This window comes from Narcine bancroftii, chromosome 1 (assembly GCF_036971445.1).
Source record: "Narcine bancroftii isolate sNarBan1 chromosome 1, sNarBan1.hap1, whole genome shotgun sequence".
In the NCBI taxonomy this organism is placed as follows: domain Eukaryota; kingdom Metazoa; phylum Chordata; class Chondrichthyes; order Torpediniformes; family Narcinidae; genus Narcine; species Narcine bancroftii.
Window position 1 is genome coordinate 268,702,860 of NC_091469.1, and position 12,412 is coordinate 268,715,271.

Genomic DNA, 12,412 nt, shown 5'->3' on the forward strand with positions numbered 1-12,412 from the left:
AGATGGCTAAGAGTATGCAAAAATATTAGTTGGTGAAATAAAGAATCCAGAAAAGGCACTAGTTAACAGGGTCAGTGCTGGGGATGGTGGGGCATCTGCGGGGATTGCGCCCCCCCCCCCAAGCGAGATACTGTGCCCCTCATACGGTAATGGTCATCGCTTGCCGTCAGACCCTCCCCTACCTGCGTCACTGGTGTATAGCTTGATGCACGCTAGTGACTCTCCACCTCCCCTGGCCATGTCACTAGTGTGCGTCAAGCGGAAATAACGTCTGTGACGCTTGACGCCATAAAAGCGGCGCACTCATCTCCTACGTCAGAATGGCTTAGCAGGTAGGTCCCATCATCCAACAGCAACTGCACCCCCCCCCCACCCGGCTGAGCGAGTTTATGAGCATTCCACGGTGCCCCCCCCCAACATTGCTAATTCTACCCCCCCCCACCCAACATCCATTTTGGAGCTGACCCTTCTGGCGAAACAAAGCTGAGTTTTTTGCACCCTTACAGCACCTTGACCAACGTCTAAACAGATAAACTACTGAGGCTTGGAAGAGTCTGTAGAATATGAAGTACTTTAACACAGAGTTTAGCCTTGACATTTTATGCTGCCAACTTGTACAACAGATGGAGGACTACCTCCAACCCTGCTATCCCTTGGGGAACCAGAATCAGAACATTCTTTTACCCTTGGCTGCCAAATCAGATGCGGCAAAAGCATGCTAGAAATAGCAGTGCAAGGGCTCAAAAGTTCAGCATGAAGGCCTACTGTCTTTACCTGGGCCAAAGAACAATTTCCTCTTTCTGCTTCAATCTTGATGTAGATAGCATCTGAGGTCCATTTTGCCAGCCAGTAGTCGATTCCCACCATCACTGTGTGCTTGAACAGCTGAGAAAAGATGAGCAGAGGCAGCAGAATGCAGCCTGCTGAGCTCAGGTATTTGCCACAGGCACGCCATGGCATCTTCGCTCTTTGGCGCAGGACCGAGGAAAGGTGGTCTTCGTCATCATCCTCTGCCATATCCTCTGCAGCAAATGTACAAAGGAAGCTGTGAGAAATGCAGCACAGCATTTTTAAATTAATTGCAGTCATATTTGTAACCTACCACTGATAGCAGGTTGCTTATCAGTGAACCTTCTTCTCTTGCTGCTGTTCACAGCATTTTGGATATTACTTGTGCGTGGGAATAAAAGCCGAGTACTTTTTTTTCAGATTTGAGAACATCTTCCCTCCCTTTCATTCTAATCTTTTAATCCAATAACTGTATTTAAACAAGCTATTCTTGGTTGTGTCTTTCATATATTTTATCTTTACCCTACTCTAATTTTGTACCTTGATAGGGATTGTGTATTTTAGCCTTGCTTCTTTCTTCTCCCCATGTCAATTTTGGTAACTCCACATCAAAAATGCTCCTTTTGTCCTCTCATTGGTCCTGTCACTTAAAACAACTTCTCTTATTTTTTTCCCCCCAGTCTGAGTGAAGTTTCTTTAACCTGAAATATTAACTTTATTTCTCTTTCTAAAGATGCTGCCCGACTTACTGAGCGTTTCCAGCATTGGAAGTGCTTTGGATTTTTAGTGATTGGGTAACTTTTCTCTTTGAAAGGTGTGGTCACTCCAGCAGACCACTGGGCTCTTCCACCACTACCTCTTCATATCACTTGAAATGTATTTAAATTTTCATTCTCTGTTGTGGCGTGGAGCCGGACATGGGCAGCATGGATGGCGTAGTGGTTAGCGCAACCCCTTTTCAGTGCCAGCGATCGGGACTGGTGTTCATCTCCCGCGCTGTCAATACAATCTGCATGGGTTTTCCCCGGGGGCTCCAGTTTCCTCCCACCATTCGTAACATATTGGAGGTGGAGGTTAATTGGGTGTAAATTGGACGGCACAGACTCGTGGGCTGAAATGGCCTGTTACCGTGTTGTATGTCTAAATTTAAAAAAAATTAAAATAAGTACATTTTAGGCTCCCTAAAGTAAAGGATTTTTTGAGCTGAGGCTTTGGAAAGCATTTCCACTTTTGTATGTGGGGTAACGTGAACATTTGATATTGCATAACTTTTTAATCATTTATTAATTATTATCTTCCACCCATTAGAGATCACACCAAGACTTCCCAAGTCATAAGATCGTGGAAAATGTATATCATAGAAGGTTTATGGCCCATAGTCTCTGTCAGTCAAAAAAAAATCCACCCCAACTCTACTTTCCAGCTGTGGGCCCAAAGCCCTTCAAGTCATTGATCTTGTAATGGAAGATTTAAATCGTGTTTTTTACTTTTGCAGCCTTTGCTTCTGCAAGGCTGAGAACCTGCTTGTTTTTTAGAATCAGCAGACATAAGCTAAATTCCACCGAAGGGCCAAAAAGGACATCTGTGTACCAAGAACATTTAATCTTCCTGCTTGTTTTGGTCACAGACTGTCAGAGGCCTAGCCTTGATGCAAAATAAACTATTGTATTCAAAGTGATAAGCTGAAAATTATGTTATTCGATAGAAGCCTAGGCATGCTAGCTTGCTCGCTTACCTTTCTTGCTGTGCTGGGAATAGGTGGTTGGGTAAACAGTTTTTGGGTAATATAAGCCATGGACCCGCTGCTGAAGTTTGAGACTTTCCGAGAGGTGGCAACATCTCTCAGCAAGAAGAAGAACTTCTAGAGTCCAGTCAACGTCCTGGTCGGGGGAGGTGGAGAAGCTGCTACCGGCGCCCCAACAACCTACTACAAGTGTGCAGTCGTTGCCTCGCTTCGGCAGTTGGGACCAGTCCAGGAATTGATAAGTATAGTTGGGAAGGGCTAGCATATTGTAGTTTGAAATCAGCTTTTGAATTTGTAATAAACATTTGTATAAACTGAACTGCTCTCGGTGTGTGTGTCTATTTTCTTTCGGTATGTGCTCATCCAAGCACATTTGAAATGTAATCAGAGTTTCTGCCTCTACCACACTTTCTGGAACTGTGTTCTGAATTGCTGCCACCCACTGAGGAGAACAAATATTCATCTGCCTGCTCATCCTTCCACCGTTTACACTACATTATTCTTCACTGTTCCAGAAGGGGAATACATTTAGCAATTTATATTAGCAAGACCCTCAATTTTATACATAATATTATTTTTCTTGGCTCAATACGACCTGAAGAAAACAGCAGCATCATTTGGAAAATTTCATCAGCTAAAAATTTTCAGTTTCATTCAATTGTCTGAGTGAAATTAAACCTGAATAGAATAACAAACAACACCTCTCATGATGCCATTTCATTTGTATAGTGTCAGGTTAGTCTAATATTTTTCCTAACATGTTTTGTTGCGCAGGACATCTCCATGGAAACACTTGTATGCAGCATTAACGCTGTTATAATTTAGATTAATACCTTCATCTTCAGTCTCCTGCAGTGTTTTGAGGAGAGCTTCTCGAGAGTACATTGCTCTCCGCAAGTTCTTTCGCTCCAAAATGGTTTTGTTTTCAGCTATAGTTTCCTGCAGAGTAAAGTAAAAATTTAATCCTTTCACACTCAATGTGTGACAAATAACGTACAGAATTTCAAACAATTATATTCAAATCAAACTTAAATCAGAGTTGTACAAGGACTGAGATTTGAGCAAATTGTTTGGGGGAAAAATGTAGATATTGATCATACAGTATCACCACTCAAAACTACAATACCTTGTGAGCACATTACACATTATTTCCTCTTTTGAGGGTTGGTTTCTTTCCTCCCCCAATATAATATTAGACTAAAAATAAAACTAGCAATGAAAATATTATCCAAAATAGTTTTAAAATCTATAAATGTACAAATCTGTGCTTTAGAAGGAAGAACCTTTTCTAATTCTTGATCCTGCCTGTTCATCAGTGTTTTCCAAAGTTCAAAGAGTTCTGGATCAGAATTCTGGATATCCTTGAGGGTGCCCTCCCTCTGAATTGTACCATCTTTCATGGCGATAATCTATTGGAAACAGAGCATTTAGGAAATAAGATACAACACAGAGATAGTTCAGATGATGAACATTATTCAGAATTTAAAGAATAATCAAAGTAATAAAGATGTGGCGGATGGAGCTTAACTTGAACCTGCAAAGTTGCATTTTGGTAAGTTGAACCAGGAGCAGGACTTGCATATTAAATGGTAGGGTACCAGAGAGTGTTGTAAAACATAGACACAAAGGGGTACAAGTACATCGTTCCCTGAAAATGATTGGCTCGCTTACCTTCACTGGTTAGGGCACTGGGTACAGGAGTTGGGATCTCATATTACAGATGTTGGTAACAGGAGTTGGGATCTCATATTACAGATGTTGGTAACAGGAGTTGGGATCTCATGTTACAGATGCTGGTGAGGGTACATGAGTTAGCCACTCTGGGTGGCCAGCAATAGTAAGGATGTTATTTATCTGTGAAGGGTGCAGAAAAGATACACGAGGATGTTTTTTGGAGTGGAAGGTTTGAGTTTTAAGGAATGTCAGGCAGTGACTTTCTTCCCTGGAATGAAGGAGGCTGAGGTGTTACCTTCAGAGGCATATGAAATTATGGAGAGCACAGATAAGGTAGTCACAGTCTTCTTCCAAGGATAAAGGAGTCTAAAACAAGAAGGCATAGGTTTAAGGTGTGCCTTAAAAGGAAAGATTTAAAAGGGTCCTGAAGGGTAATTTATTTTGTTTACACACACAGATAGAGGGTATGTGGGACAACCGTCAGAGGAAGCTGTTCAGACAGGATGAATGTAGAAAGGCATAAGGATAGGAAAAGATTCAGAGACGTATGGACCAACACAGGCGAGTGGGACATGTATAATTTGGGCTGAAGAGCTTGTTTCCATGTTGTATAACCGTATGGCACAAAATCTATTGCGCATGTTTCTCTATGGAAATGAAATGTAAATGTTTCTGCAACACTTTGAAGAATTGAGTACACTCATTTCCCAAAGTATATTTCATGTATCAAAATTTAGTAAAGCAATCAAGAAACTGATCATCCTTTACAAATGTTCACTTAGATTTCTTGCTTCCGTTGTAATATGTTTATTAACAAAAAAAATAGGTTGAGCTATAATTATGCATCAGAAAGAGGTATTTATAATTTTAGAATGGGCACAGTTGAACCCATAAAATGATAGCTGGTCCCAATCAGAAACTACTCCCACTGTATTTCACTGAACGCTTTTTAAAATGATGTTTTATATTTCTAAACTCGAATTTCTCTCAAAAATCTCTGCTTCTGGTTCCGAGGGTGCAAAGCACTTTATCTTCCAAAATATGCTCTAACATTCCAGCTGTGATCTTGTGATGCAGTTATCTGTATATTTTATTTCTCAAGCTTAATAGAAATATTCTGGGCTAAAATGGAAAACAAAAACTGTTTTATGGACTTGGGCACGAGCCAATAACAACAGTAGTCGATTCCAAGATGATGACGGACTACTCTTTTCCCTCCCGGTAAGCTGTTCTTTTTTGAGCATTGGTTGCTCTGTATTCGATTTGCTGGAAATTTTGTACACAATTGTTTCCTGATCTATTATAGCTGTGTAACTGCTGTTGTAAGTTAGTAAGATGATGCTTAAGTTTACAAAACTCATGTGTTTTAAATCATCAAATGTAGCACCATTACTCATCAGGATCCAACAATGATAGTAATTGAAGTAAGCAGAGTTGTTCATTAAATGATTGCAGATACCATTTATAAAATGGGCAGAATGTCTCACCCAGTCTGCATGGGGCAGGTACTGCAGTTTGTGAGTGACCAGAACCACAGTCCGTTTCTCTTCCTGCAGCAGTTTCAGGATCCCATCCTGCATGAGGTGATCACTCAGATGGATGTCCAGAGCTGAGAAGGGATCATCCTGCCAAACCAAAGGTTTATTAATACAAGTTCATTGGCTTTTTTAACTACACCAAATATACTAAAAATGGTCCTTGCGCAATGAGAATGTTGAAATCCTAACTTTTGCCAAACATTGTAAACACAATATGTAACTTTGGAGGTAATTTGATTAAAGAGATAATTTAATTGCCTCTTGATCACTTGTTCAAAGAGCTGAAAGAAGCTTCACAGGTTTTAGATTACACTGGACAACAACTTTTTTTCCCCAAAAGGTTTGCTTCCCTGAATAAAAATTGGGGATTATGAAAGGCAACTTCCAGCTGAACACAAAAATCATTTCTGATTTGCTGTATCTTGTAGAACGTTTGAGAAACATTAAATTAACTTTTATTGACTTTCACATGATGATGGAGACACATTGGTCTAGTTCAATTGACCTAAAAATGTTTTGCTGCTGATTTTCAATTGTACTCAGCATCTCATGCCTCTCATGTCAGTGCCAGCATTAATGGTTTCCAGTTGGCCTGATACCACTTTTCCATAGTCGCTCTGTCCTGGTGAAACCTTTCCCCATGTTTGTCACTGACTGCACCAAGGAACAAGTCCAAGTGCAAGTGCAGAAAAGAAGTTTTCAATGACATGTTGCACTTCATGTTTTTTGTATGCTCATGAGTTAATTTCTGATGTTATAGATTTATCATATTCCACTTATCTTTTTATTTCTCCTTCAGGTGCCTGTTTTGGCTCCAAGTTTTTCTTTTAATAACTGTCCTACATTGAGCTGCAATCAGCTGGATGCTTAATCAATGTAATGCACACCATCTGTGTATGTGAGCTGCTTTTATAGACTGTCTGCATCTACCCTGATGAAGCGTGCCCAGACCTAACTCAACTGCCCTGACTGCATGTCCATGTATGCTTGGACTGACCAAAACAGTTTGCTTTGTGGGGAATATACTAGTAAACTTAAAAGATGACAGGAAATCACAAAAAATTTTATATCTAAAATCCAGTTTGTGATAGAACATTTTTAAGGTGATTTTTGTGATCAGCTGCCCAAAATCCATAAAATACCCCCAAAAGTGTTTAGGAAGCAAAATCTTTGTTGTTCAATGTTAAAAAAAGTAAATCAATGGTGATTCTTCCTTCTAATGGGTTAGTGTGGATCACATACAAATGTTGCATGCATTTTTAAGTGAATTTATAAAATCTAGATTGAAATTTAGTTTCATGTTGGAATTTAACTATGTACAGTAGTTATATGTAATGATTGGTAAATTATGACAGAAAATTAGGAAAATGTACATTTTTCACAATTATAACTGATATCCACCATGAATCAAAGATAAATCAGAAGTCATTCTCATAAAATAACTCATCACGCTATCCAGTGTTTATTTTTTTTGTAAAATTATTTCTTGTTCCTGCTGCTTTCATTATTCTATTCCATTTGTGAACTTCCACCCACCCCCCCACCCCAGAGTCAACCTAAACTTGCATTTGCTTGGTTAGAGTTATGCACGTGTCAATGCTCATGAGTTAATTTCTGATGTTATAGATTTATCATATTCCACTTATCTTTTTATTTCTCCTTCAGGTGCCTGTTTTGGCTCCAAGTTTTTCTTCTAATAACTGTCCTACATTGAGCTGCAGATGTTGGAGTACTACCTATTCATTACAAAGAATTGTAGTGGTGGTCTACTTGTGCTGTCAGTATGTTAGCAAGAGGTCCATTATTATTATTATTATGAGGCCAGGTTCAGTTAAACTCAGCCAACACTACCTAACACTAGCAATGGACACTTTTTTTTTGTAGGAAGGGCCAGAAGAATCACAGAGCACAAGAGAGGCTTCAAACTCTGGCTCTAAAGGCAACTGACATAGGTCAAAGGCAGGAAATTAGACTTGAGGAACTGGCTGAGTTGAGAAACTCAATGACTTCAGGGTTTTAGTGAAAGGGTAAATGACATGAAATGTTAATTCTTTTGCTCTGTCTCTCCTGTCAGACCATCATTTCTGTTCCCAAATTTGCACTATTTGCACTTTGTTTCTTTCATATAATTACACAATTCACAATTTCTGATTTATAAGGCACTATCCACAACTACATCTTCCCCCTGTGCCTTTCTGGGAAGTGCAACCTGACCTGACAGTGAGGGAAAAAGTCAAGAAAACATCAAATAATCCTCGAATGTCACACTGTTCTTTCATTCACCAATTTATATACCAGCATTGCTCTGTACACAAAAGATATCACAGAGGTGGGATCTGCTTAAAGCACTGAAAATGAATAATTCGTGTTTTGGGCATGGGGAATTGATAATCTTCCCACAATAATGTAGAGGAACTAAATGTGGTCACCTACACATAGATGAAGGGAATGTGCTATACCTTTTTCCAAATTCTGCACAAAAGAAGTCCAAACCAGACCTGGCTTAACTCTTTGTGAAGTACCTTGAGCCTTTTATTTGGAGGGGTGGCTAACTCCACTTGGATACTTGTGGACTCGATCACAATGGAGTTTGTTGGCCAATGTTCAAGGACAAGCAGCAGCTTGAACACTAAAGCACATCTACAGGTACATAAGGAGATAAGTGTGCCCCGTGGTTCCAAGCTGATCACGTTTCTCTACCAAGATCACCTGGGGTCTTGGCGACTGAGATTCAACAACCTTTCTCCGGGCTTCGAGAAATCGCTGCAGCCAAGGACATTTTCAAGTGCAAGAATACAATGAGGCATGATGCAATTCCAAACTTGTGTGTGAATTTTTTCTCTGTTGGGTATTATTTTTGGATTGTGAACAAGTGGAAATTATACAAGGCCAGTCACTTAGAAGTACCATGTGGCATTTCTTTGGGGATGGCATTGTTCAGACAGTTCAGCTATTGGTGAAGAATCAAAAAAGGAGTTGCCTTGGATACCTCCTTCATTCCCCTTCTTACATCACCATTATCGCTTCATTCTTCCTCAGCTGATGGTCAGACAGCTTATAAGAGGCTGTGCAGAACATATCTTTGGGACTAACCTTGATGAGTATTGCTGTGTCCAAAACAAACACCAGGTTCAATGTTGTTTATTGAGGTCAGTTTATTCCAAATTACATTTTTAGTTTACTTTTTTTTGGAAACATTAGTTGAATAAACTTTTAAATACTCTGATTGACTTTGTAAGAGGTGCATTTTAAATTGAACCAAGCAATTAATGGCACTCACCAGAAATACAACATTGGTCTGTTGGTATAAGGATCTTGCTACACTGATGCGTTGACGCTGTCCGCCACTTAGATTAATTCCCTGCAGAAGATTAGGGGAGATTAACAGCAAGCAGACATTTATTTACACCAAATAAAACAAAACATGAAAGTCTTGGGTTCTATTCCCATGACATTCATTAATATTTAATTGTGATATGTTCACACTCTTCAAAACTGGTAATTAATAAAATGTTCATTGATGTAATGTTCCATGGAATATTGGATTTTAATCCTGCAAATGTCATTCTCCATCTCTCCATTTTGATATTACAGTTGCAACATTAGCAACAAATAAACTGAGGCATTGTGAAGTTGGTAGAAATGAAAGTGGTTGTGTGGTCCCTCTACAACTAGATTCTTGACTTCCTCTTTGGAAGACCACAGTCAGTACAAATTGGAAACAATGTCTCCTCCTCACTGACTATCAACACAGGCGCATCTCTCTGACCAGGCACAATTCCAATGCTTATCTACAAATTTGCTGATGACACCACAGTTGTTGGCAGAATCACAAATGGCAATGAGGAAGCGTTCAGGAGGGAGATAGATCAGCTTGTTGAGGGGTGTTACATCAACAACCTTGCACTCAATTTTACCAAAGCAAAGGTGATGATTGTGGACTTCAGGAGGAAGTCAGGGGAACACGACCCAGTCCTCATCGAGTGCTCAATAATGGAGAGGGTCAAAAACTTCAAAGTTCTGGGTGTCAACATCTCCGAGGATCTGTCCTGGAGCCTCTATGTCTATGGCTTGCCAGCGGCTACACTTTGTGAGGTGTCGGAGGAGATTTGGTATCTCACAAAAGACTGTTGAAAACTTCTACAGGTGTACAGTGGAGAGCATTTTGGCTGGTTGCATCATTGTCTGGTAAGGAGGTGCCAATGCTCAGGACAAGAAAAAACTCCAGAGTGTTATTAATTCGGTCTGTGACTTCACGGGCACCAGATCACTCCATCGAGGACATTTACATGAGGCAGTGTCTTAAAAAAGCAATCTCTATCTTCAAGGACCCCTACCACTTTTCACTCTCCTACCATTGGAAAAAAAGCTACAGGAGCTTAAAGACGAGCACTCAATGGCACAAAGACAGCTTCTTCCCTATTGCCATCGATTCCTGAATGATCAATGAAGTAAAGATTCTGGCTTATTTTGACTTTTTAACCATATAACCATTTACGGAGCGGAAACAGGCCATGTTGGCCTTTCAAGTCCGCACCAGTTCACTGATTTTGTGCGCCCTCTTCAGGCATTGGTCCCGGTAGATCTTCATTCAATAATTTGTGCACTATTTTTTATTTATTTTGTCAGGTGGTTTACATGAATATTTACACTATGATTATGATGCCACAAAACACCAAATTTCATGACTTGTTCATGACAATAAATACTGATTCTGAAATAAGGTCCACCTTGGGGGTTAAATAAAGCTCTTAATTTGCAGCAGAACTTGTTCAGTGTCAGATTTCTTGTCATATCGGGGAATGAAGCTGGTTGTTCCAGAATATAATTTGTACTGGAATTATTACTTGGGATAGGGCTGAATATTTCCCCAAGAAAATGGAGACAGAAATGAAAATGAGCTCTTCCAATATCATTATTAAGACCAATTATCATTGAAAGAAGTGAACAGTCTCTTGATCATTCCAGTAATGAACAGTTTAATTATTAAAGGTTACAATATATCCTGCCCATTGCATCCAGTCAGATGATATTATTTTCTATCGCATCCAGGTTGCGGTTATAAACCTGATCAAATATTACAATACTGTTTTATAGAACTTGCATTGAAAACCCCAATTGTCAAAGTGCAGCTAATAAAAATAAAATAGAGTTCATCCCCAATGTCTTGGGAAACATTCCTGAACAGACAGATCCTTGTGAGGACGAGCCCCATTAAGCACAGCTCAAAATACCAGCAGAAACAGAACAACTTCAAATGAAATCCCACTGTGATTCAAGGACCAGTTTGTTGATTAATGCTAATAATACAATTAACTTACGCTATCACCATAAACAAGTACGGTAAGATATCCAGTAACTAGAATTTAAACAACTGGAAAAAAAATTGAGGAAACAATAAACAAATAAAGAAATAAAAATAATTAAGAATAAACAAAAATGTAAATAAAAGATTAAAATTGTAAAAGCAAACATTCTCCAAAGCCACACATAACCCCTTGGTGAAGATGGGAGCAACATTCAGCCAGCAGAATGCCCTGGCCTTATCCTGCCCACGGCAGATGCTTGAATAAATTTCTGTTTGATTAAAATGGCAGTACCCAGGATGTACATCTGATTGATGCCAGTCAATGCTGGGGCATCTCTCCCAAAGTGTCTCCCTGTCCTTGCCTATTAAGATTCTTTATTTGTATTAAGTATATTGGAAAGGCTTTATCTGTAAACTTCGGGGAGGGGGATTAATTATGATGGTGGTATGATTATCAAATCCATGCTGCTGAAGACCCAACTGCGCTGGGTGGGTCATGTCTCCAGAATGGAGGACCATCGCCTTCCCAAGATCGTGTTTTATGGTGAGCTCTCCACTGGCCATTGAGACAGAGGTGCACCAAAGAAGAGGTACAAGGACTGCTTAAAGAAATCTCTTGGTGCCTGCCATATTGACCACCACCAGTGGGCTGATCTCGCCTCCAACCGTGCATCTTGGTGCCTCACAGTTCGGCGGGCAGCAACCTCCTTTGAAGACGACCGCAGAGCCCACCTCACTGACAAAAGACAAAGGAGGAAAAACCCAACACCCAACCCCAACCCACCAATTTTCCCTTGCAACCGTGCCTGCCTGTCCCGCATCGGACTTGTCAGTCACCAACGAGCCTGCAGCAGACATGGACGTACCCCTCCATAAATCTTCGTCCGCGAAGCCAAGCCAAAGAAAGATGGTTATCATAGCGTTTAGCTTAATGCTGTTTCAGCACCAGTAACTGGGGTTTGAATTTAAAATTAAACTTTGTAAGTTACGAGAATTACATGATGTAGAGCACGTCGAAAGAACCAAAGACTTGTTGATCCAAACCGAGGCTTTTATTAACTAAAAGACTGGAGCTTATCACAAGTAGGTCGACCAGTCCAGAATGACCTGGTCTGGCTAGGAGCAATCCTTTAAGACCTGCCAGTAGGTGTGGCTACACTATCAGCCAATCGCAGTCATCCTACACGACCATCTGTACATATACACATTGGTGATAGAATCTGTACGATCACACATGATTAAAGCGAACTTTACATATTTTCAAATATGATTATTTTCAAATTACTTTACATTTGCCCTGTCCTTTTTCTTTTAAAATGTGTATTCTCAATGCAGGTGTATTAGTTAGGCATTGCAAGA

General features: G+C 40.0%; 1 protein-coding gene across 3 annotated transcripts in view; it reads right to left on the minus strand.

The window, feature by feature from the left end:
- Positions 1–12,412, minus strand: part of abcc8 (ATP-binding cassette, sub-family C (CFTR/MRP), member 8) — a 136,247-nt gene that overhangs the window by 30,365 nt on the left and 93,470 nt on the right. For all 3 annotated transcript variants that reach the window (XM_069898430.1, XM_069898411.1, XM_069898420.1), the window contains 5 exons: positions 9,026–9,106; positions 5,695–5,832; positions 3,817–3,942; positions 3,367–3,472; positions 775–1,022 (listed from right to left, as the gene is read on the minus strand). In XM_069898430.1, coding sequence (XP_069754531.1) covers positions 775–1,022; positions 3,367–3,472; positions 3,817–3,942; positions 5,695–5,832; positions 9,026–9,106 — 699 coding nt within the window. The remainder of the gene's footprint in view (positions 1–774; positions 1,023–3,366; positions 3,473–3,816; positions 3,943–5,694; positions 5,833–9,025; positions 9,107–12,412) is intronic.